The sequence below is a fragment of the Octopus sinensis genome, linkage group LG18, assembly GCF_006345805.1.
Source record: "Octopus sinensis linkage group LG18, ASM634580v1, whole genome shotgun sequence".
NCBI classification, from domain to species: domain Eukaryota; kingdom Metazoa; phylum Mollusca; class Cephalopoda; order Octopoda; family Octopodidae; genus Octopus; species Octopus sinensis.
The window spans coordinates 33,461,032-33,488,461 of record NC_043014.1 but is presented as its reverse complement, the minus strand read 5'-3'; the positions used below and the strand labels follow the sequence as shown (position 1 = coordinate 33,488,461).

Here is a 27,430-nt window from a genome sequence, read left to right as displayed (position 1 = left end):
ACACACGTGACTTCGTTTACATTTCTGAAGATAACAGAAACCCTTTTCTCCCACCCCTAACCCTTACCCCCCATATATATATAAAAAAAAACACTGTTTTGAAATGTATGTAGTACTTCCGGAAGTACACTGGTACTTATACCGTAAGATCACCTTTTACTATTCTAACATAAGGGAAAAAGTTTTTTAGGTGACAGTTTGGGATGATGAAGGTGTTCAGATTTTTTATCAGACTTTTATAAGATTTTCCAAAAATTGCAAAAGCCATACTCATATTTTATTAACAAACCCAACCACTCTCAATTTAATTTGTCAGTTTATGAAACAGACGTTCCTTTGAAGAGCAAGTGTATCCATTTATAAAAAAATAAATAACATTTAACTACTTATTTTGAAAAGAGAGAACACAAGTTTTTGATAATATATATTTTTATTGAATTTTATTGAAAATCACTTTATATTGCAGAACTGTGGACTTTGTTTCTTTGTAGACTATTCTGAGAAACACAGGCCCATAAATATGTACTAGAATACCGATATAGAATATTGGTACTCTCTCGCTCTCATTTTATTGGGTTGGTGCATAATTATTGCGGGTTAGCCGTAGGTGAACTCTGAGCGATCTAATTACCAAAAGCCTTCTAAATGTAGTACTTCATTATCTTACATGTCTTTACCTTATTTTAAAGCAGTAAAGTGTGATTTGAGAGAGATTTGGCTGTTATGTTCAATGACTATGTGAAGCTTCCTTCAAAAGTTCTCTTTCATTAAGTAAAAGTTAAATGTCTTTATATTCTCTGACCACTTTTACAGTTGTTCCAATTTTTAATGCTCTGCTAATTTGAAACTATGTTACTCTATTTTCAGCACCTCAAAATATGGTTATCCTCTTCAAGTGACTTCCACAGAGAAAGAGTTTTGGAAACTTGGTTGCTATTACTTCGATTTTTCCGTGAAAATGTGAATCCAGTAAACACAGTGAGTTTTCCTATAAGACACCAAAAATAGGTTTCATTTAATTAGTTTAGGTTCTCTTCTTTCTCTTCTCTTAACCCTTTAGCATTTAAACCAGCCATTTCTGGTCCAAATATTCTCCCTGTTTTATGTCCAAACTGACTAGATCTGGCCTCTCATACCTAACCTACAATGTCATATTATAAACAATCACATGATTGAAATTTTGAAGTGACAAGATAATGCATGATCATTTCAAAATATTATTATTTCTTTATTGCCCACAAGGGGCTAAACATAGACGGGACAAACAAGTACAGACAAACGGATTAAGTTGATTATATCGATCCCAGTGTGTAACTGGTACTTAATTTATTGACCCTGAAAGGATGAAAGGCAAAGTCGACCTCAGCAGAATTTGAACTCAGAACGTAGCGGCAGATGAAATACTGCTAAGCATTTCGTCCGGCGTGCTAATGTTTCTGCCAGCTCACTGCCTTATCAATTCAAAATATATGAATAAATAAGCATTACATTTGACAGAGTAACCTGAATGCTAAAGGGTTAAATTTGTTGGCTGCAACAAAGCTTGTATTTTCTTATTATCTTTTAACCAAGAGGGAATGAAGTTGCCATGTCCTGGGCACTAACATTGCATTCTCTCTTGAATAAAACAAGCTTTGTTACACTCAATATAGGACCTTCTGAAACTATTAGGAAAGAGACAGAGAGGAAGGACAGTGTCCTCAGGTACGAGATCTGATCTGAGTGCTTGCAACAGAGTGGAGTCTCCACGAGGTACCCAAAGTACCAGGCGGTGGTGTTAAACTGGGCAGTGGGTTAAAATTATTGCCTGAATATGCCATGGTGGAATTTGAACTCAGACTACAAAGATCCAGAGCAATTACCACAAGGCATCTGGTCTGATACTCACCAGTCCGTGGTTCTGGATTGATACTCTTTGTGTTAATCCAGAACACATGAAAGGCAGAGTTGATGAGCAACATTCTAACCAACAATATATCTGCTCTACCAAGTCACCATTCATGTCAGAAATGGTGTAAAAATAGACTAACCCTTTAGTATTATTAAACCAGCCATAGCTGACCCAAATATTCAACCTATTTTATGTCCAAACTGACGAGATCTGGCCTCTCACACCTACCCTACAATGTCATTATAAAAATAAACAATCACCTCATTGAAATCTCAAAGCTTCATGATAATGATTGATTCAAAGCGATGTGAATAAATAAGCATTATATTTGACAGAGAAATCTGAACACTAAAGGGTTAAGGAATATGATGTTGTTGCTGTTTAGTTCCCAATCAGCCATGATTGAGCATATCAAAGATATTCCAAAGCTATGGTCATCACAAATTTTTGTATATGTATGCAAGCTGTTCTTTCTGTTTTTTTTTTTCCTTTAAGATATTTGGGTGTCATTTGAGAAAATTTGACTGCTATTTCTAACAACTTAAATGACCACATTCATATTTTCTTATTGGTTCATAAGGATTCAAATTCCACCAAGGTCAACTTTGCCTTTCATCCTTTTGGGTTGATCAAAAAAAGTACCAGTTGAGTACTGGGGTCAATGTAATTGATTAACCCCCTCCCCCAATTTCAGGTCTTGTGCCTATAGCAGAAAGGATCATCATCATCATCGTTATTATTATTATTATTATTATTATTATTATTATTACTGGCAGAATTGGTAGCACTGGGGGCAAAATGTTTAGCAGCATTTCATCCATCTGTACATCCTGAGTTCAAATTCTGCCAAGGTTGACTTTGCCTTTCATCCTTCCAGGGTCAATAAAATAAGAACCAATCAAGTACTGGCGATCAGTGTAATCAACTTATCCCCTTCCACCTAATTGCTGACTTTGTGCCAAAATTTGAAACCATCATCGTCATCACTGCATATATGTAATATTACTTAATTAACCAGACATCTCTATTTTCTTAATTGCAGTCTGACTTTTCTAACATCGGGCTTTTCTTAGCCAATTTGATACCTCGTTGTTCTGACCCTGTCATCAAAGTCCGTAAATTATCTCTGAATTGCGTCCACACGATCCTTGAGAGTGCTATGATTATGGAAGGTCAGTTCTTATCTTTTTATTTCATTTTTGTTTACTTTCATATTTTTATTTATTTCGTTACCCCTGGGGTTTTTTTTAAATAGTCTTTTTTCTTTTCATTTTTGCATGTTTTTTTTTCTTTTTTCTTGTTTCAGTCATTTGACTGTGGCCATGCTGGAACACTGCCTTGAAGTGTGTTTGTTGAACAATTCAACCCCAGGACTTAATTTTAAGCCTAGTTCTTATTCTCTTGGTCTCTTTGCCAAACTGCCAAGCCAATTGAACACAAACATACCATCACTGGCTATCAAGCAGTGATGAGAGGACAAACACAAATACAAAGACACACACACACACACACACATATACAGGGTGTGGAGAATAAATTGTCGTCTAAATTATGTAAAAATAAAAATAATACTGCCATCTCATTTTAACAGATATATTTACCAAAATTGCATAAAAATTTCTTGAATACTAAAGAGTAAATTTATTCAATAAAATCTCCATTGGCTTCAACCACGCCCTCCAGATGACTTTGGAATCTCCTGTATCTCTTCTGGATGGTCTCCTTGTTTAAGTTGGTGAATGCTGCCATAATCCTTGCCTTCAGTTCATCGTTGGTGTTACAAGAAGTTTCATTGGTCTCTTGCTCAGCTGTGCCCCACACATAATAATCAAGGGGTTTGCAGTCTGGGGAGTCAAGTGGCCAGGTGTTAGGGGTGATGTGATTACAGAAATTGTCCGACAGTCATGGCTGGGTTCTCCTGCTTGTGTGGCATGGTGTAGAGACCTGTTGCCAGACATAGGGTTTTCCAGCAGACATAGGGTTTTCCATGATTGACATGGAGGGATTGTTGTCATTCATTGCCTGGATCTCACCAACCCATTCAGGAGTTCTTTTCTAACAGAATAATCAGAGTGTGTTTTCCAAGGTGCCATACATTCATAATCACCATTAGACTCAACCATCTCTTTCCAAATCCTCTGCACTGTCCTCAGATTGACACCCAAAGACTCTGAAATGTTTGTATTGAAGCTTCTGGCACGAATGCCAAGCAGTACAACATGTCGTTTCCAAATTTCTGGCAGAGTGAATTGTGTCATGGTACCCAACTGATCCTACTATACTGTGTAGTCGACAAAATCACAAAAATCAGAAACAATGTGCATGTACAAAATTAAAAATATAAGATGGCAACACTTTACCCATCACACCCTGTGTGTGTGTGTGTATTTATATATATACACACACATATACAACTGGTTTCTTTCAGTTACTGTCTGCACCAGATCCACTCACAAGAAGGCTTTGGTTAACCCAAGGCTGTAGTAGAAGATACTTACCCAAGGTGCCACACAGTGGGACTAAACTGTGGGACTGAACTTGAAACCATATGGTTTGGAAACAAACTTCTTACCACACAGCCTGTGCCTTCTAAAGAATTCTGTGCCTTCTGAAGAATTGTATTGACTGAATGAAGAAATCAGTCCCTCAACAGAAGAAAATTTTGGAGCTGATTGTAATTTCTCTGTGAGGGGATGTGGTGGTTGATTTTAGATGACATCAGTCTTTCTGCTGTAGAGTTGTGGTCTTATATTCTGAATTTCTCAAGGGACTATACATCTGCACCTAGTAAGGTCCTCTCCTGGCCATGTCAGTTTTTTATGGAAAATATGCAAGATGCAGGCATGGTTGTATGGTTAAGAAGTTTACTTGGCAATCACATGGATTTGGGTTCAGTCCTGCTGTGTGATACCTTGAGCTAGTGTCCTCTAAAATCACAGGTTGACCAATGCATTGTAAGGGAATAAGTGAATTTGGTAGATGGAAGCTATGAGGAAGCCCATTGTGTATGTGTTGTGTTTGTCTCCTCCCTACTGCTTGATAACTGGTGTTGGTTTGTTTACATTCCTGTAACTTAGAATTTCAGAAAAAAAGAGTCATAGAATACGTATCATATATGAAGTAAGCATTGGAGTCAATAATTTCAACTAGACCCTTTAAGGTGGTGCTCCAGCATGGCCTTAGCCCAATGACTAATACAAGTAAAAAGATAAAAAAATATACATGCAAGTCTCTCCTCTCGATGCCACTGGTGTTTTTACAAGGAAAAAGTAAGGGTTCGCTACAGTTCAACACCTCCCCACCATCACCGGCATTGCCATCAGAACGCAATGGGCTGGAAGAGATACAACAATACATATCTTCCATCTTCTCTATTTCACCAGTCTACATGTCTTCAACTAAGCTATGAGGTGCAGTTTTGAAAATTACTGAATTATCTGTTCCTCTCACCATCTTAACACAGAATTTATTGAACTTAGGTGTTTTGTTGCTTTTTTTTTTATATCTCAGGTGAAAATCCAAACAATGATGTGATGTTAAATGGATTCCAGACCTTGAATGAAAGGATTGAGAAATCTGACACCAATGTGCTGTTTGTAGTGGCAGTTGACATCTCTAAAGTAAGATACTTGCGATATTTTTACTTTTGTTTGGATGTGTGTTTATATAAGTCTGGTAATGTTCAAGTGTGTCTGAACGTGTGATTTCATGTGAGTTTGTGTTCTTGTAGTAGATGTAGTGGGTTTCTAAAGTACGCTGCGACTTTCTACATTTCTCTACCCATAGAAGACTTTATATGTGTGTGCATGACTGTGAAGACCTGACAAATGAAGTTGGTTAATGGCTCGCAGGACGGCCTGCTGTGTTAACCTTGGATCATAGAGTGACCTGCTGTTCTTGAGGAAACCTATTGAGTTAAGTATGTCAACATCAAAATAAAAATCAAATGGAAATTGTAGTTAAGACACCCATGCCGGTGACACATAAAAAGCACTGTCCGAATGTGGCAGATGCCAGATAAAAATCAAATGGAAATTGTAGTTAAGACACCCATGCTGGTGACACGTAAAAAGCACCGTCTGAACGTGGCAGATGCCAGCGCCACCTGACTGGCGTCCATGTCAGTGACATGTAAAAGTACTAACCAATCGTGGCCATTTGCCAGCCTGCTCTGGCCCCTGCTGGTGGCATGTAAAAAACACCCACTACACTAACGGAGTGGTTGGCGTTAGGAAGGGCATCCAGCTGTAGAAACACTGCCAAATCAGACCAGAACCTGGTGCAGCCTCCATGGCTTCTCAGACCCTGGTCGAACTGGCCAACCCATGCTAGCATGGAAAACGGACGTTAAATGATGATGAGGATGATGAGGATTTGTTTATTCATCCATATTTTTCATACTTGCTTGCATTGAAAGAAGAGATATTTAAAGCAACATTTGACAGATGCTCTTCCTTTTGCCAAACCTTACCTGTTTTCCAAGCCTGTCTCTCTCATATTTTAGTCTCTCAACATTTGGCATAAAACCATTTCCCCATCTACTACAACACCACTCAGTTTAGGGAGCTTCTTCTTTTCCTTTGTCTAGCAAGCTACTTTGTGAATCCGCTTGTGCCAGTATCACGAAATGAGCACCCAGTACACTCTGTAAAGTGGTTTGCTTTAGGAAAGGGATCTAGCCAAAAAAAAAAAAAACCATGCCAAAACAGACATTGGTGCTTCAAGCAGTCTTCTGGTTCATTGTATCCTGTCAAACCATCCAACACATAGCAGAATGGAAGATGGATGTTAAACGATGATATGTATGTGTATTTACACATTCAAGAAAATGTTCTCGATGCAATCACAGTATTTGAAAAATAAATTTCACATTAATAATTCACTAAAAAAAATCTATGTTCATGCTGGCATTAGGAAGGGCGTCCAGTCATAGAAACTATGCCAAAAGACATAATTGGAGCCTAGATAGCTCTCTAACCGGCCAGCTCCTGTCAAACTGCCCAACCCATGCCAACATTGAAAATGGATGTTAAATGATGACATTTTTATTGAGGTATGGGCAATTGTGTAGCATGAGCAGATATCTATGAGTGTGTTTATATGTTTGGTAGGATATACAGTTTCTTTTTTCCTTGGTTATGTGTGTGTGTGCAAGCATTCATGCTGTCTTGTAAATAAATACACACACATGTGCATACATGCACACATTTAAGAATTTAAAAAAAACTTCTTGATACAGTTCCTACATTTGTAAAATTATTTTATCAATTAAAAATTATCTGTATGCATCTGTTTTTGTTGAAGTGTGAATTAGTGTCCTATGCCTGCATCGATCTGGTTTATATGTGTATGAGGTAGTGTGTTGTACAAATTTAATTTTTTTTCTGGTGATGTGTGGGTATGCATTCTTACTGTCTTATAAATAAATACCAGTAACATATTAGGGTCCATACCAATTTATTGTACCAACAGTGTAACTGTGTCTGAAGATATTATTTATTACCTTTTTGCATTTCTTCATTCAATTGTACATTATTACTTATTTTGGTGTTACAGGTCGTAGCCAAAAAGCTTCCCAAAACACAACTGATGTCCTTCTTGAGTGTTTTAGAAGAAGGCTTGGTAGACAACATGGCTCACAGTTCTTCCGGTTCCTGTGTCATGTTAACCAGCTTAATGAAACAACGAGGACGAGAGCTTCGAGAAGATGTAAGTTTCACAGTCACAAAATGCTTTTCATTTTATCATAGTTGTTAAGGCAGTGAGCTGACAGAACTGTCAGCACACTGGGCAAAATGTTTAACAGCATTTTGTCTGTCTTAACATTCTGAGTTCAAATTCCACCAAAATCACTTGGGTACTTGTTTTCTCGACTTACCCTCTCCCCCATATTGCTGGCCTTGTGTCAAGATTTGAAACCATTATTATTGTAGTTTTTGTTGCTGTTCTTGTTGTTATTATCAACCCCTATAAAGGAGAAATGGGTTGATAATCAATGGTAATCAAGGTTGCCAGAGTCTGGCAACCTTGCTTAGACTAGTGCTAACATGGATTGGTGACTATTATCTTGGCCTATGCCCTTCAGCCAGATTCGACATAAACCCACAGGTCAGCAATTCTCAGGCACTGGACTAGAGTGTGCAGAATGGTTTCATTGTTCTGGGCACACCTTGGGCAGGCCTGGCTGACGGCACTTCCGTGCCTATAAAGTTTATCCCAAACAGGCAGCTCCCCTTGTAGCACTGCCAGGCAAGGGATTTCTTGAAGTTTCCCATAAGCCCAGGCCCAAAAGTTCTCTAAAACGGACTGGTTAGTTGATTTTCATCAACACCCACTTTCCCTCCACTAGCGCTCTATAGAACGATAGAGTGGCACCACTATCAACCACATTGCCCACCAGGCAGAGGGCTGTGAGCACTTGACAGCACTTGAGATGCCAAGTGCCCCTCTTTGGTCTATGCCTAATCCAGGTTTGCAGCTCAGTCAAAGAGACAAGTTGTGGAAAAGTATGCCTGTCAAAGGTGACTACACCTGCTCACCATCAAAGAAACACTGGAGATGTCGTAGCCTGAGCGCATTTCTGCACATCAGTAACCACAACATGCCCAGCCCTCCATTCAGCTGCTGTTGACAGGAGATGGAGTGCCTGACAAATGGAACACACCTCTTCCACAGAAAGTGGAAGAGTAAGCGCACCAGCTTGGTCAACCAGCAAATGGGACAAAGGTCGATGGTCAAGCAAAGTATGCATTTGCCACCTCCACTCGACCTTTCAGGAACAGCTTTTTCTTGGCTCATTTCTGCCTGAGATTGGCTACCCTGCTCATCACCTCGTCCCAGTTTTTCTCCACTTGGAGGTCTAGACCAAACCAGAATCTGAGCAACTTAACGGGACTATCTGTCCAGTGCCCCGTGACACTGTTGGACAGCATGGATTTGCCTCTCCAGGTGCCTTAATAATAATAATAATAATCTTTTTAATAATTTATTCTTTTTAACAATAATATTAGTGTAGTAATAGTGAATGATAATATATTAACAGTAAATAATATATTTTATAAATAATACAATTCAGAAGAAAAATATCATCTGTTATTCCTTCCTTCCATCTGTCTGTCTGTCTCTTTCTCTCTCTCTCTCTCCCTCCTCTCTCTCTTCCTCCTACCTCTCTCTCTCCTCTCTCTTCCTCCTCCCTCTCTCCCTCCTCTCTCTCCCTCCTCCCTCCCCCTCTCATGTCTCATATTTTTGAGTAATTATATAAAATATTATTTTCTCATTGAAGGTTAGCACTATTATAGAGACATTACACCAACGCCTTGAATATATTCAACACCCACAATCACGAACTGGGACCTTAAGAGCCCTACGAACTGTCATTTCACAACACCTTCCTGTAGCCCTGAAGTGTCTTTTAGCTTATCCAATACCTTATGACACGTAAGTGAGCAATTGTTATTTATTACCTTTCTTATTCATTTTTTAAAATATTTCTTTATGTGTGTGTTTTAGAATCTAAACAGATTTTTGGAGTTGAGGACTATGGGACCCAGAACTCTCTGACTGCTTTTGTAGATTCTGGGTTGTTTTTTTTCCCCTCTGAATTTCTGAACTGTAGTATTATCACTATTATACACCAGTGCTCCGCAACCAGTATGCTGCAGCACATTGTATATATATATATATATATATATATATTATATAAAATCCTTTCTGTCTGTCTGTGTATGTGTGTGTGTCTTCTAGGATCTCGGGCATCCTCCATCCGATTGTGCTCAAATTTGATATGTAGATACCGACGGTATCAGGGCATGTATAAGTCTTGAAAAAGTTACAAAAATCGATTCCAGGTGAGAATGCGATCGATAAAGCCGTGGGAACGTGCATTTGTATGCGCAAGTACATCAGTCGAAATCTGTCTTTTGCTGGTGTCTCAAATTTAGGTTAAATCAGTGTTTCTCAAAGGGGAGGACAAGATGTTTTGAGAAAATTTGGTTTAAATGTTTGACAACTCGGCACCATCCATTGGACGGTGGTCGTTTTACTCATATATATATATATTTGTATATACGATGGACTTCTTTCAGTTTGAGTCTACCAAGTCCACTCACAAGGCTCTGGTCAGACTCAGGTTCTGGAAGAAGACATTCTCCCAAGGTGTCACACAGTGGAACTGAACCCAAAATCATGTGGCTGAGAAGCAAACCTCTTACTGCACAATCACACCTGTGCCTTATATTCTCAGAATTTCAAACTGAATCCTAATCACTGGAGAAAATTGTTCTCTTTTGTTGACCATACCAGGGATATTTTTGTACTACTTATTCTCATACTTCTGATACCATTTGCTTATTTTGCAAGGTTTTTTTTTTCTTTTATAGAGCAGGACCTATTATTATCCATAGTCCCTCTTTGACTCTCTAGGTCCTGGAATGATCATTGTTTAACGTCCGTTTTCCGTGCAGCCAAATCCCTCCTCATCTTATAGCCCTGAAACTGAGTATATGTGGATTAACTAACCTAGGGATTGAACTTACATGTTAAGTATTGCAGTTTATTTGGTAGGTGTGAGGTACTACATGTACTGAGAGCTGATATATTTTAACCATTCCCTTGAAGACAGTACCCTGGCTTGGGTACAGTCCAAGAACTGAAACTAGTCTGAAGAATTACTGAATATGAAATGAAGATATTTAGTATTTTGCCAATGTTCTGAGTACAGTTCTCACCCAAAATTGCCTTCCTTTATTCTAAATTTGCTAAAAGTTTATAAATACTGAAGTTGATGGTGCTCCAGTTTGGCCACTATCCAACTACTTGAAACCAGTAAAAACTATAACAGAATCTCCATACAAATGACACAGATTGCTGATTTCATCAGTTTTCATATCTGCTAAGTTTCATGTAAGGATTGCAAAAAAAAAAAGAAAATAATCATTCAAAGAAAAAAAAAAATTTTAATAAACAATTTAATTAACTAATGACATTTTTTGTGGCTTCTTTTTATTTTCAGCAACATTTGTGCCATCTGGTGTTGTTTGGCTGAAGATCCACAGCTTGTAACTACTATTGTTGACCAGCTGTTGGAAAATCTCCTTGCCCAGCGACCCTATGAGGAGCGAACGGATAATAAAGAATCAACCCACTATGCTTTGATTGGTCCACTTTCTGTGAGTCATTTATTTGACCCTTCATTGGTCCATTTTCTGTGAATCAATTTCTAGTTTTCTGATTGATCCATGTTCTAAGATACTCCCCAATTTCATTTAATCCATTTTCTGTGCATTGTTTATTATTCATTTGATTGATTCATTTTCTATATCGATTTCTAACCATTTGACTAGTTCATTTTCCCCAAAAAATTTGTGAGCAATTTCATTGATTCATTTTCTACAAATGAATTTCTAGCTATTTGATTGGTCCTTTTTTTTTTATGATCACTTACAAACTACTTAATTTCTCTGTTTTGTGTGAATCAGATTCTACTTATTTCATTGGTTCATTTTCTTTGGAAGAATATCTTACCTTTTGATTAGCCCAACTTCTGTGAATTAATTGCAAGCAATTTGACTCGTCTACTTTCTGTGTTAATCAAGCCTTTTAGCTTTTGATTTATCAACTTTCTGAGGCACAAAACTATCATTATCTAATCATATCTAAAATTCTATGTCATCTCGAAAAGCCATCTTCTACACCCATCAGTTTTATTACATTGTTTCACTAAAAGCATTTATATTTTCTGTTTTGGAATTATGAAACTTGAAGCAGATAAAACTATAAATAACGGTATGTAAAACTTTGGTTTTAAAAAACTTTGGGGTAAAAAAAGGTTGAACGCTATCCATGGGACTTGAACCCACATCTGTAAAAACATGATAGACATTCTAACATTGCCACACTAGCAACCTTCAGCAGTTTCAATCGAAAGACTTTTTTAACCCAATATTTACACACTATAATGTATAGCTTTATCTGCTTCAAGTTTCACCATCCCAAAAAGAAATATTTCATGATTTTTCAGTTTCTAAATTATTATGAAGTCAACAATGTATATACTTCTTACTTTCCATATTTCAGATCATGTGTGCATTTGAGCAGATGTTGACAGTGGCACAGACTGAAAGTGTTGTCATTGACCAATTCCACAGACTCTTCTCGGCCATGATATTGATTGTTGGATCACTTGCCGGTGCGAAACCTCCAAGATCCACACCTGTAAGTGTATGCCCTCTGACTTTTTGGTTTTAATTTGTAACTGATTCTATTATTTATAATTAAAATGAAACCAAAACTAAGCTATTTACTGCATGTGTTAAAAACATCTTATACAGTGGTGATACTGCTGTTGTTGTTGTTTAACCCTTGGCCAACTTCACTGAGCAAACTTATGATCAAGGGCATTCCTACTATCTCTTTTGCAGCAAGACATCTGTTCCTATCCTTCTATCATACTCTTACCTCTCAACACCTGGCATTTATTATATGCATCAATATTGTACCCTGGTGAAGATGCATAGCTCAGTGATTAGGGCATCGGGCTTACAATCATTAGATTGTAAGTTCAGTACTCGGACCAGGCTGTGTTGTGCTCTTGAGCAAAACACTTTATTTCACATGACTTCAGTTCACTCAGTAGAAATGAGTTGCAACATCACTGGTGCCAAGCCTTTGTCTTTTCCTTGGACAACATCAGTGGTGTGGAGAGGGGAGATTGGTATGCATGGGTGAATGCTGGTCTTCCACAAATAACCTTGCTTGGACTTGTACCTCTGAGGGGAACTTTCTAGGTGTAATCCCATGGTTATTTGTGACCGAAAGGGGTCTTAAATTATACTCCACCTCTTAATCAAGGGGTTTTGTTTTGCAAGCTACTTGGCAACCTCACTAGTGCTGGTAATATGTAAAAAGCACTCAGCAAACTTTGTAAAGTGGTTGGCATTAGGAAGGGCTTCCAACCATAGAAACAGTGTCAAAATGGATGCTAGATCTTGACATAAACCTCTGACCTGGTAGATCCTGCCAAACCATTCAACTCATGCCAGCATGGAACACAGATGCTCTATGATGAAGATGATGATGAGAATGAAATGCAGTACTTATTATAGACAATTAGGAGAGCTGAAGCAATGTTGAATTAAGTCTCTTTCCAGGCCTAATACCTTTTCTTGGCAGATTGACTGAGGAAAAGCATACATAAAATCAAGTGTACTACTGAACTAGACATCAAAGTATATGAAGTAGATTTGAACTCATAGCCTATAGGTTAAATATATTTGGGAATACATTATTTAATGTGTCTTTCTCTGCTTTTAAGCTTGTAGGATATGGTTTAACAGAGATTCAGTTACTATGATCAAATTCTGTTGTTCTTTAGTTGCTCCAATCAAATTAATTTGAGTTGATCTGTGACATGGAACTAACCTCTTGACTGATGTACATCAGAGAAATGGCCAAATAGTTATAGTATCATACTACAAACCCATAGATCATGAGTTCATATCTATTGCAAGTGTTTTGTTAATTAGTTAATTGAGCAGTATATTTGATTCTATATATACACTTCTGTTCAGTTAGTCTGTCAGAAATAGATACTTGACCATCTGGAAAGAGAGTTAATTCTACATTATTTTGGTTCCCCTAATTCTCAGAAAAGAGCCATTAGTGACTCAATTTGAGTCAGAAAAGAGAATTGGAGCCAGTATCAATGAGCTTATTTCTGTCTCAGATTAATGTTTATAATTGTTAAATGTTAACATTGAAAATATTGATTGATTAATAATTTTTTGTTCTTAATTTTTCAAACTATTTCTACAGAATGACAATGAACCTCGGAAAATGTCTTCCCTTGGAAATATTTCATTTATTCAACCCAGCAGGTAAAAAGCAACTCTCCCTTTTTTTTTTTTTTTGATGATTTCCATCAACTTTTTTAAATAATTCATTCATCGCAAGCATTGGTACAAAACTACTAGGGAGGGAATTTTGGGAATCACCTCAGCACTAATACATGACTGGTGGTATATTTATTTCATCAAGGGAAAATAAAAATGGCTCTATTGGGATCTGAACTCAACACACAGACATAAATGACTACAATTAGGTATTTAGTCCAACACTCAATTGTATCTGCTGTTCACTGCCATAGTGACGTTTTTATGAAAGACAAAGTTGACCACTGAGGTCAACTTACTCTTTCAGTCTTTCAGGGTCAATAGAACATAGTACCAGTCTAGTACTGTAATTGGTGTAATCAACTGGCCCCCTCTCCTCAGAATTGCTGGCCATGTGCCAAAATAAGAGAGAGTTATCATTATTGTTATGAAGAGGCAGTGAACAAGAAGAATTGTTAGAGTGTCAGACAAAATGCCTGACAGTATTGCTTCCAGCTCTTTACATTCCGGAGGCTGACTTTGCCTTTCATTCTTTAGGGATCAATACAGTAAGTACCATTTGAGCACTGGACTCACTGTAATTGAATTACCCCACTCCCACCAAAATTACTGGCCTTGTATCAAAATTTGAAATTATCGTCATCATTATTATTATGATTATGATTGAGTGAGAGAGTAGTGCATGTCATCAGAGTGACACTGGGGTAAAATATACGAAGCCCAATATACCCAGCATGATTACCTGTCTGATAAGGGTATACCAGGCTCATGCATCACAATCATATGTGTGCAGCATGGTGATCTCATATAAAGATAAACAGCGCATGACCTTGCAAGTGGGGCCCAATCAGAATTTTCTTCAGGTCAAGTAGCCCATCTCACTCAAAAGATCCCTGAATAAGGTTTGTTTCCAGAGGTGAGTTATTCAAAACTCATTATTATTTTTTTTTTTTTTCCTTCTTTCTTCAAATTTTCTTCCATTTCTCGCCGAGTGTTTTCCGTACACATAGAGCAGAGAAGCTCATTGTATGCATTCCCAGATTACACACACAAATTCACGGGTAAAATATGTATTTAAAAACATTAATAAATAAATAAATTCATGAATGGATGTTGTTTTCACATGAATTTATTTATTTATTAACTTTTTTTTTAAATACATATGTTACTGTGAATTTTCGTGTGTAATCTGGGAATGCATACAATGAGCTTCTCTGCCTTAGGTGTACAGAAAAACACCTGGTGAGAAATGGAAGAAAAATTTGAAGAAGGAAAAATAATAATAATAATAATAATAATAATAATATTGTTATTATTATTATGATGATGATGATGTAAGGTGGTGAGCTGGCAGAATCATAATATTGGATAAAATGCTTAGCAGTATTTCTTCTGGCTCTCTACATTCTGAGTTCAAATCCCATCATTTTGGGGTCAATAAAATAATTGCCAGTCAAGCACTAGGATCAACGTAATCTACCAGCCCCTTCCCCACAAAATTCAGGCCCTGTTCCTGTAGTGGAAAAAAATTATTATTATTGATATTTTTTAAGGTGATGATATATATATAAATATATATATACACATGTATACATATACACCAGATGAAATGGAAACACTGCTTTATTTTATTAACTACTCACAAACTAATCAATCTTTTACTCAGCCATATTATACCTGTTATAATGAAATAAAGAATACCTTCGCAATATTTTATTACAGCCTCGTAGTGAAAGCTTTTGGAATGCTATTGGAGAGGGCAAACCTGAAGGACGTCACCAGCTACCTACAGGAACATTCCTACTGGACTATGTTTGAAGATCCTGACAACTACCCTGAGGCCTTTACTGCACTTGCGAGGTGAGCTGCATTTGTTATTGTTGTTGTTTAATCCCAGATCAGTTCTAATCAATCAGACCTATGATCAAAACTTTTTCAATCATGGTTGTCCATCCATCTTCTCTGCCCACTATTCTTGAGAGGGTCATGGATGTAGAGTTCTCAGGCATCAAGTCCATAGGGTCTATCAGAAGCAACTGTTACTAGATTTTAGGCACAGGAGTGGCTGTGTGGTAAGTAGCTTGCTTACCAACCACATGGTTCTGGGTTCATTCCCACTGCGTGGCACCTTGGGCAAGTGTCTTCTACTATAGCCTCGAGCCTTGTGAGTGGATTTGGTAGACGGAAACTGAAAGAAGCCCATCGTATATATATGTGTATATGTATATGTATGTGTGTGTCTGTATTTGCCCCCCCTCCCAACATCGCTTAACAACCGATGCTGGGTGTGTTTACGTCCCCGTAATTTAGCGGTTCGGCAAAAGAGACTGATAGAATAAATACTAGGCTTACAAAGAATAAGTCCTGGGGTCGATCTGCTCGACTAAAGGTGGTGCTCCAGCATGGCCACAGTCAAATGACTGAAACAGGTAAAAGAAAAGAATAGACTTTCTAGATGGATTTCCAAGCATAACTAACTGAAACAATGGATATTATCCAATCATTTTGCTTTTTTGGTCTGCACCAAGATCTTGTACTGGTTGGCTCAACTTGGAGAATCTGTTTTGTGACTCTCTCTTGCAACATTATAATCACATGTCCTTAACACTGGTGCTGTGATCTGTCAATGTGGAGAGATAACAGCTCAACCTGGAGAAACTCCCTGATCTCCAAGCCAAGCACCCTGTCAAGTAATGTTACTCCAGAGACACTTCAGAGGAACCCCATTTTGGCCATCTCTATTTCTGATTGTGCTCTCTCACTCCATTACCCAACATTCATGGGCATAGGTAAGGATAGACATCAAACTGAATTGAAGATAGTAAGTTTGGTTTTTCTACCAATCTCTCCTCTTCTAAGGACTGAATACTGGAGTTGGTGCATCACTGTACCATCACTTGCAACTCTTACATCCCATTTTATTTATACAAATGTATGTGTGTGTATATATATATTTGTTTATATATATATATATAATATATATATATATTATATATATATATATATATATATATATATATATACATACATACATACACACACACAGATACACATGCATGACAGGCTACTTCCAATATCCATTTTCCAAATCCACTTGCAATGCTTTATGTCAAACTAGGGTTGTAGTAGAAGACACTTGCCCAAGATGCCATGCAATGTAGGCATGTTTTGTATGTCTATAATATGTGTACACACACACACACACTTTTAGATATATATATGTGTGTGTAATCAACATTTAGAAAAGAATATCCAATGACATTATTCCAAAATTACCATATAAAATAAATGACACACAGGTCTTACACTTGATGTGGTTGACTACTCTCCCTCTCTGCTACTGCTGGTCTTGTTGCTATATGAAGAAACATTATCATCATTATCATATCATGAAAAATCTCAGCTTTGTTTTGCTGAGTATGATGGAAAGTGTCAGCTGTCTTCAGCCAGCAGACTAATGTGACACTTGTTTACTGATCATGCTTCAAGAACCCTGCGGAAGACCCTTGCAATTCCAAGCAATGATGATTTTTGTGGGTATTCTATCTTTACATCTGTTCCAATCTTTTTGGGCCTCATTGGTAGTTGGGTACTGATACTTCCAAGTGTGCCAATCACTATTGGTATCACATTCACTTTTTTCATTGCCCATAACCTGCAAATTTCCCATTTCAATTCATCATAGTTGTTCACTTTTTGTTCTTTCTCTTCAGTTATTATCATTATTGTTATTATTATTATTATTTTATGTTTGACTTTTGCTTTACATTTGTACAAGTTGGCTTCAAGTCTCACCCAGAGACCTCAAGAGACAACAAGTTGGAAGTTCATGTTGGTGTTATGCCTAGGGTGCCATATATTTGGTTTTGTTATTTATTATCATTATTATCATTATTATTATTATTAAAATCATTATTATTATTATTATTATTAAAATTATTGTATGTTTGCACATTGAACAAAATGCTTAGTGGCCGTTCATCCACCTTTATGTTCTGAGTTCAAATTCCACCAAAGTCAACTTTATTTTCATCCTTTCAGAATTGATAAAATAAATATTAGTTGAGCACTGGGATTGATGTAATCAACTAATCCCACCCGTCAAAAATTTCAGGCCTTGTGCCCTTAGTAGAAAAGATTATTATTTTTGTAGTAATACAGCAATCAGTGCTAAGCTTTACTTTTACTGATTTCAAATCCTTTCACAAGTCATTTTGTTTTTCAGCTTGTCTGAGTGTTGGTAAAATACAAAGCGCAGATACCGAGGTTCACTCAACTGGTCGCTCACTCCCAATATTGATCTTGTATCAAAACTAAAGATTTTACTGTTATTGTTCAAATGTGAGAGTAATTAATTGAAGAGTTGGTAGAGCAACAGATCAAATACCTTGCAGTATTTTGATTCTTTCTCTTCATATTTGGAGTTCAAATCATGTTAGAAGCAATTAAGAAAATAAATAAAGTATTAGTCAACTATTGGTACAATGTATTTAACTGATCTCAATCCATCTCTTTGTATGTGTCCTTGTGTCTAAAATAGACATACTTATTAACAGGGTTTTTTTTTCCTATGGTGGAGACAGAGTGTCTAAATTATAATACCAGATTGCCTTTTGCTGTAGTATAAAGAACTGAGATTTACAATGCTTATGTAATGTTAATGATAAATACATTCTATTTCAGTGCAAAGTTCAACCATGCATTGACCAATGTACTTCTCTTCAAATATAAATGCTATTTTCATGTAGTGTTCATATTTCATGAGCGTTGATTAATACATGATTGAACTTTAATGAATACAATATAAAGTTTAAGCATGCATTCATTGATGTTCTTTTTATTGAATGTCAAAGCAATATTAATACTAAATACATGCAGAATATAAATCTGCCATTCAGTTTAAGCATGCATTCATCAATTCAGTCTAGTGTAGGCATGCAGCATGAATTTTATACCTGTTGAGAATGCCATTCAACTATGTGATTCAGTTTAAGCATGTGATTGATGATGCTTTTCTCATGGAATGTTAAAATAATGTGAATGCCCACCACATCCAGAATGCAATGTATTAGACAAGCATGCATTCATTTCTTATCTTTCCTTATCTCTTATCTTTTGGCTCCTGTTCTGTAAATCTCAAAATTAATGCAATATTTCCAAATTGGAATTTAAAAAGCAGACTATAAACATGGTTGGCCAAGAATTTAATATTTTTAGCTAAAAGTACCAAAAAGAAAAATGGCCTCTATTTGGTTGTTTGGCCTGCTAGAAACAACATCCAAGGCAGCAAGCTGGCAGAAACGTTAGCATGCCAGGCGAAATGCGTAGCCGTATTTCATCTGCCATTATGTTCTGAGTTCAAATTCCGCCGAGGTCAACTTTGCCTTTCATCCTTTCGGTGTTGATTAAATAAGTACCAGTTACACACTGGAGTCGATGTAATCGACTTAATCCGTTTGTCTGTCCTTGTTTGTCCCCTCTGTGTTTAGCCCCTTGTGGGTAGTAAAGAATAGGTATTTCGTCTGCCATTACATTCTGAGTTCAAATTCCACCAAGGTCAACTTTACCTTTCATCCTTTCGGGGTCGATAAATTAAGTACCAGTTATGCAATGGTGTCGATGTAATCGACTTAATCCGTTTGTCTGTCCTTGTTTGTCCCCTCTATGTTTAGCCCCTTGTGGGCAATAAAGAAATAAGAAACAACATCCAAGTTTCCTTCATATACCCTACTACTTTTAAAAGAAGGACATCTGTGTATCTAGAGTAATATAATCATGAATGCACTTTACCATCGGCTAATACAGGTTGATTATAGCTAAAATACCATTGATCAGACATCTACAAGCTCGTGACTGAGGTAAAGTTTAACAATAACATCATCAATATCACATTTTTAGACCACACTAGAACAATAGTTTAGATTATAGATGAACAATAAAGCTTAATTCAACCTGAAGATTATTGACGAGCTGCTGAGGAAATTTCAAGCTTGGATTAATAATTACTGAGGGTTTGGAAGATCAAGACAGATTAATTGTTAACATATTCTAAAGTAGAGGAGTAGCAAAACATCATAACAATGACCTAAAGACCTTGCAGTATCTAGTTACAACTTTCATGGGTCTGAGTTCTAATTTCACCTGGGTTGGTTTTGCCTCTCATCCCACTGTGTTCAATAATATAGGTATCTACAAGAAACATATACCACTGTCTGCTGAATTTACTATGGTCCCCTACCTTACAAAATTTTTACTGTATGAGGTGTGGACATGGCTGTATGGTTTAAAAGTTTGCTTCCCAACCACATGGTTTCAGGTTCAGTCCCATTGTGTGTGACCCTGGGCAAGTGTCTTCCACTGTAGCTCCATGCTGACCAAAGATTTGAGAGTGGATTGCAAATTTCAACTTTAAACTATGAACTTTCAGTTGGGGTAACCACAACAATCAGTTCTATATTGTATAACCATTACCATAACAATATGTGATAATGATGTAGATTACAACAATGATGATGATGATAAATATTTACAACAAACTTGACAATATAGATGCAAGTGTGGCTGTGTGAGAAGAAGCTTGCTTCCCAACCACATGATTCCAGATTCAGTCCCACTGTGTGACATCATAGGCAAGTGCCTTGTCCTATAGCCTTAGGCCGACCAAAGCCTTGTGAGTAGATTTGGTAGACAGAAACTGAAAGAAGCCTGTCATATATACATGTGAGTGTGTGTGTGTGTGCTTTTGTATCTATGTTTGTCCACCACCACCACTTGACATCCGATGTTGGTGTGTTTACGTCTCCATAACTTACCAGTTTGGCAAAACAGACTGAAAGAATTACTATCAGGCTTTTAAAAAAAATAAATACTGGGGGCTGATTCAGTCAACTAAAATTTCTTCAAGGCAGTGCTCCAACATGGCCACAGTCTTATGACTGAAACAAGTAAAAGATAAAAGAATATACATACCTGATTAATTCAATCATTGACATCACCACATACACCAACCTAATTAGTTCAACTCTATCTTTTACAGAACTCTTTCACAAAACAACCCCAACTTTATACCTCAGATTGTTATTACTCTACACCCTGCTTTACCTAGTTATCATGAGCCCCAGAGAATAGTGACTGCTGCTTTCTATGCTGAGGTAAATCTATCTCTTATATTCTTTCTTTAATCTATTGATCTTGATGTCTTTCTTACTGTCTCTCTGTCTTTCTCTTTGTCAACGTATATATATATATTGCCAATTAACCACAGGTACTATATACTTGGTCTTCACTTCAGCTTTATCATTATTCTTACTTTAATTTCCTTTGTCTGAAATCATTTATCACACATCCTGTGACCGCTTCAACAATTTCAGACAAAGAAACTAAAATAAGAATTATAATAAAGCTGAAGTGAAGATCAAATTATATAGTGTGCATGTTTAATTGGCAAAATATGACCATCCCCAAGTATAACAATATATATATATATATATATATATATGTTTATGAATTTATGTTGCAAGATTCCTGATGTGAAACTATGTGTTGAAACAGATATCATTGTATTTCAGGATGGTCATTTTTTTTTCTTTGCCAAATGAACACACATGCTAATAGTGCAAGTGTTTATTTAGCCAAAAAAAACCAACAAAAAACAAAAAAAAAGATTACTATCCCACAATACAACATATATATATATATATATATATATATATATATATATATATATATATATATAGGTATGTTGATGCAAACAGGAAAAATAGAACTCAAAATATAGATGTATGTATGTGTATATATGTATATAAGTATATATATATATATTGTTTACCTGCATAAGTATATGCCTGCTCGCTTGCCTTTCATTTAATCTGTTGTTTATTTGTCAATGTTTTTATATCTATTTTTCTGTATGTTTATCTGTTGATCTGCATGTCTGTCTGACTATCTGTATTCTATCTTTGACTCCCTGTTTATCCTTGCCCCTATACCTCTTTTGTCTGTATTGTTCATCTACAAGATTACCATCTAACTGTCTGTCAGACAGTTTGTATTTGTCTAAATTGCTATCTATATATGTTTTCTCTTCTTTCTCTTTCTATCTCTCTATATTATTGCCTCCTGCACACTCTAACATACACACACACACTTTAAATATTATTATTTATTTCACGAAACACTGCCAGATCAGACTGGAGCCTGGTGCAGCCTTCTGGCTTCCCAGATCCCGGTCGAACCATCCAACCCATGCTAGCATGGAGAACGGACATTAAACGATGATGATGATGATGATGACTAATCCAAATTGTAACAGTAATGAATTACAACACCATAAAATACTCACAACTCTACAATGTAACCACAACTGCTCAAAATACCCTCAATACTACAACATACCCCAACTTCACAAAATTCCCACAACACCTCAAAGTACCCACAACACTCATTTCACCCACATTAACACAGTTCTTTGACTCTTTAACATCTAAACTGGCCATATCCGGCCTAAATATTCCACCTGTTTTATGTTCAGACTAAACAGATCCAGCCTCCCACCCCTACTGAACAATGTTATTCCAAAAATGAAAAATCGCATCACTGAATCGCATCTTGAAGCTGTAACATAATGCATGATTCATTCAAAAACAATAGGAATAAATAAGCATGACATTTGACTGAGTAATCTGAATAGTTAAAAAGAGTTAAGTAACTCTACTAATGATGAAATTTAAATATACCTAATGAAACAGTCACCATCTGACCAATATCCAATCTACAGTGAAAAAGGCTAGCCACTGGATTTGGTTAAAAAGAGACGATGAGCGATGGCTAGAAGGATATTGAGCTTTATTTGATAACCAGCTGATCTAGCAAGCGGGGCCTCATATCAGTGAGGGGGGCCAGTGCGCATTGATGCCATCGAGAGGTAGGTCCCAAAACAGCGCGCATTCTCTCCTGATGACCCCATACACTTGCTGGCTTCAGGTATACGGAGTTTTTGACTGGTAGCACTTGTATGTGCAAGTTGTTTGCAAGACATCCATGTAACAAATCACTTACCCTGCCCTAGACACAGTAACCATATCTATTCACTGACATACAAGTCAATGATGGTACCCCTATGTGGTTGATTACTCTGCTAGACGTAGTAGTTAAAACTCAAATAATACTTCCCCATTTTAAAATAAAGGAAAAGACACAGTAGATGATTTACTTCTAGATAAATTATCTGAAACAAAATGATAGGTGACCACTGTTGGAAAGCCTTTGATCATAGCTCTGTTTGATCAGAGTTGATCTAGAGCTAAGCAACAGCATTCATTGCCACCTCTTTACTATATCTCACATCCCAAACATCTTGGAAGGCTTGTGAAAATTATGTGCATAGCTCTTCCATCCAGACTGAACAAATTTGAGGGCTTGTGAGTGTCAGAGGCATAACCTTTTCACCCAGATCAAACCCTGTACAAAATTCCTTACAATATTATTGAATTCCTTTCCTGCCCACAATTTTGCTGTAATCATTGACCTTACAAGTCAACATCAACTACAAATAAACCAAACCACTTTAAGGGAGCCCTGTCTGGTTGAGAAGAAGGGTTAGTTTCCATGATCTTTGAAAGTTCTCTCTACCAACTTTCTTGATAATAATACTATCTGAGAAGAAAAGATTTGAAAAAGTGGTTAGGGTACAGCTTATGATATGACTGAACACAAGTGGAAGTAACATTCAGAGAAGCAGAGGCCATTATAGTTAGTTAGTTTTCTCCGTGCTATGGGGCCTTAAGTCTGCAACGTGATCTCTCCAGCCAGTTCAGTTTCCTGCCACTGTTCTGGTCTCATTCTAGCTTCTCCACCTTTCTCATCTCCTTCCCTTGTCAGTGGTCCTTCACCATGTGGTTTTAGGGCACCCTGCTGCTCTTTACCCCTCGGGCTACCACTTTAGTCTCACCATACAATCGCTTTCTTGATCTTTTCAGAGGACATGTCTGATCCACTTCCAGTGTCTGCATCTTATTTCATCCCCTACCCCCATAAAAATTGAGCTGATTACAGAAACTGCAACAAATCAAAACCTACCCAATTCTGGCAAAGACATGATCATGGACAGGATAGAGACTGGAAGCAGAATGTTGCCAATGGAGCAAAACCAAAGCTCATTATAGTACTAGTGATGAAAAGACAGAGTGTGGGGAAAGTATATCTGTAGATCAGAAATTGTAGTGCGTTGATCAATCTGGTTATCTCTTTTTTGAAAAGGCGACAAGCATTGCTCCTTCTCCACTTCTAGAGTACTTCATTTAAAAGATATTGGCTTGGTGGGTGTACACAATAACAACAACAATTCAATAACCTTAACTATGGAATGATAATCAAAAATTTATCTTACAATTGCTGATGTCACCAACTGTGACACTAAATAACACCACCACTATCACTGCCACCATCACCATTATTATCACCCCCACCATCACCTCCCCCACCATCACCTCCCCCACCACCACCACTATTCTACCCCCTTCCAACGCTGTTTTGTAAATTGTTTTTTATTTATGTAAATTGTTCTTTTTTTTTTGTAAATTGTTTTTCATGTCTTAACTATATTTTTACAGCTCATCAACCAGAAATGTCCAGAAAAAACAGTTCTTATTGAATCAATTATCAATGGTTTATTGAGTCGGATGGTGGACAGCTCCCATATAGTTCGAATGTATTGTATACGAGGCCTCGGTAATATTGCCAGCATGGGTAAAGACTTAGTAAGTAGAAATAATAGTGTTGTCTTTAATTACTTAAGGTATAAAGAGCATATGGTATTCTTCTGTCCAATGATATAAAGATATAAAATATCAATTGTGCTAAATATGGAGTTATGATAGTTTGGATGTTAAGTTATACGATGGATTTAGAGTTATGATGTATTGGATAAGGAATTATAATTGTATTGATGTGAAGGTTATGACATTTAGTTATATATTGGTTGTGGAATTATGATGTTTTGGATTTTGAATTATAATAGTTTGGATGTAGTTATAACATGTTGAATAAAAAGTTTAGGATATGTCGGTTGCAGGTTTTTGATAGTTTGGATGTGTAGTTATGATGTGTTGGATATGGAGTTATCATAATTTGAATGTGGAGTTATATGTTGGATGTGCAGTTATGATATGTGGAATAGGATTTATGACATAGCTGATACAGATTTATAACATATTGAATGTGGAGTTATTATGTGTTGTAAATGTTGGATATGGAGTTGTTACATTAAATGTTGGATCTAGTCTTAAGATGATGTATGTGAAGCTTTATGATGTTGATGTGAAGCCTTAAGGTGGTGGATCTGAAGTCATGAGATGTTGGATGTGAAATCTTAAGATGTTGAATGTAAAGTCTTAAGATGCTGGTTGTAAAGTTTTAAGATGTTGGTTGTAAAGTCTTATGATGTTGGTTTTAAAGTCTTAAGATGTTGGTTGTAAAGTCTTAAGATGTTGGTTGTAAAGTCTTAAGATGTTGGTTGTAAAGTCTTAAGATGCTGGTTGTAAAGTCTTAAGATATTAGATGTGAAGTCTTATGTTGTTGGATGTGAAATCTTAAGATGGTAGATGTGAAGTCTTAAGATGTTAAATGTGAAGACTTGAAGTTCAATACGATGTTGTAAGAAGTTAGGCATGATGTTAGGAAGTTATCAATGTAAAGTTAGGATACAATGAATGTGAAGTCATGTGAAGGATGTGTAGTTACAATAGGTTGGCATGTATATTGTTATTTAGACTGAAGATATGGAGTTATGAAAGCTACCAATGACCTCACTGATATGACTTGGGAGTCTTAAGATGGTGGATGTGAAGTTTTATGATGTTGGATGTGAATTGTTAAGGCAGTGGATCTGAAGTCATGAGATGTCAGATGTGAAATCTTAAGATGTTGACCGTAAAGTCTTAAGATGTTGGATGCAAAGTCTTAAGATGCCAGTGAGCTGGCAGAATCATTATTGTGCTGGGCAAAATGCTCAGTGACATTTTGACCATCCTTACATTCTGAGTTCAAGTTCTGCAAAGGTTGACTTTACCCTTCATCCTTTCAGGGTCGATAAAATAAGTACCAGTTGTACACTGGGGGTCAATGTAATCAACTGTTCCCCTTCCCCAAATTGCTAGCCTTGTACCAAAATTTGAAATCAATGTGACTTGGGAGCTACCAGCTCAGAAGGTCAGTAGGAGGTCAGTAGTTCCCATCTTGACACTAGTGGTATACTGTGTCCAGGAATAAGCCTCTAAATTTTTAAATGTCCTGTTCAGTTACCTAACTATCAGGATGTTTTTGTATCTGTTTGTATGGTGAAGAGGACCAGAGCCCATAAATCTTTGCATACTACTTTCCTAAGTGAGATTGATGTGGTGATTGATATTACTCAGTCTAAGTCTAAATTTATGTGCAGATCCTTCTACCTGACAGGTAATTCTGATGTAACTGATGTTATCCTGTCTGAACATATATACTCCTTTTTACCAGACTAGTAAGATTGAGGTGACTGATGTTGCCCAGCCCAGGCATATGCAGGGAAAACTATAAATGGGGAGAGAAAACCAAGTATTTGGTCCAAGTGCTTGAAATAAAACTATTATTGCTAAGGGCCCCAAATACCAGTGATTGTGTTAAAGTGGACTTGCTCCTTCATTGAAAAACTAAAAATAAAAACGGCTCTTGGTGTTTGTTATCAGGTATCAGCCTTGACAGGTTTTTCAACTGGGAAGGAAAGATAAGACAATTTGAATAGAGATTTGTATGTAGAAATGAGGCTGAAGTTTAACATAGTAAGGATTTGTTGAAAGGGGTGGTAGGTGCATAGACATAACACATTGCTCTCTTCAAGACCACCCATTGTGGAGCCTTCATGTGGATACTCAACATGCTGAAATAGCCGGGAATTTCTCCTTATACTCATACCCTACCATATGATAAAAGAACACATTGAATAATATTACTGAGGTGTCTAATTCTCTTTTACTTGTTTCAGTCATTTGACTGTGGCCATGCTGGAGCACCGCCTTTAGTCGAGCAAATCGATCCCAGGACTTATTCTTTGTAAGCCTAATACTTATTCTATCAGTCTCTTTTGCTGAACTGCTAAGTTACTGGTACGTAAACACACCAGCATCAGTTGTCAAGTGATGTTGAGGGGGACAAACACACACACACACACACATATATATATACAAATACATATATACGATGGGCTTCTTTCAGTTTCCGTCTACCAAATCCACTCACAAGGCTATAGTAGAAGACACTTGCCCAAGGTGCCACGCAGTGGAACTGAACCCAGAACCATGTGGTTGGTAAGCAAGCTACTTACCACACAGCCACTCCTGCACCTAAGAAGAAAAGATGGTATGATAATGGCTTGATGCACCTTTGATCATAATCCTGTTTACTCCTTCAGGGCTGATCTGGGATTTAATAACAGTAAAATCTGATTTTGGGGCATCTTTAGCTTACTCCACTGTAAGCATGTACATCATCCACATTTCTTCCTGTAGATATTGACCTGCATATGTTTGGGCTGGGTTGGGGTGGGCATTGACCACCTCAGTCTAAACTGCTCTGTGGAATTAGATCATGATGAAGATGGGGCTGTTCCTTTACCCCAAAT

The 27,430-nt window shown here is 37.0% G+C and overlaps 1 protein-coding gene across 2 annotated transcripts in view; it reads left to right on the top strand.

Moving 5' to 3' along the window:
* The window catches only part of LOC115221443 (maestro heat-like repeat-containing protein family member 1), a 118,754-nt gene that overhangs the window by 65,978 nt on the left and 25,346 nt on the right, over positions 1-27,430 (top strand). For both annotated transcript variants that reach the window (XM_029791626.2, XM_029791625.2), the window contains exons 25-35: positions 868-978; positions 2,934-3,063; positions 5,402-5,511; positions 7,448-7,600; positions 9,174-9,328; positions 10,902-11,058; positions 11,966-12,103; positions 13,703-13,764; positions 15,502-15,639; positions 20,816-20,930; positions 24,390-24,536. In XM_029791626.2, coding sequence (XP_029647486.1) covers positions 868-978; positions 2,934-3,063; positions 5,402-5,511; positions 7,448-7,600; positions 9,174-9,328; positions 10,902-11,058; positions 11,966-12,103; positions 13,703-13,764; positions 15,502-15,639; positions 20,816-20,930; positions 24,390-24,536 — 1,416 coding nt within the window. The remainder of the gene's footprint in view (positions 1-867; positions 979-2,933; positions 3,064-5,401; positions 5,512-7,447; positions 7,601-9,173; positions 9,329-10,901; positions 11,059-11,965; positions 12,104-13,702; positions 13,765-15,501; positions 15,640-20,815; positions 20,931-24,389; positions 24,537-27,430) is intronic.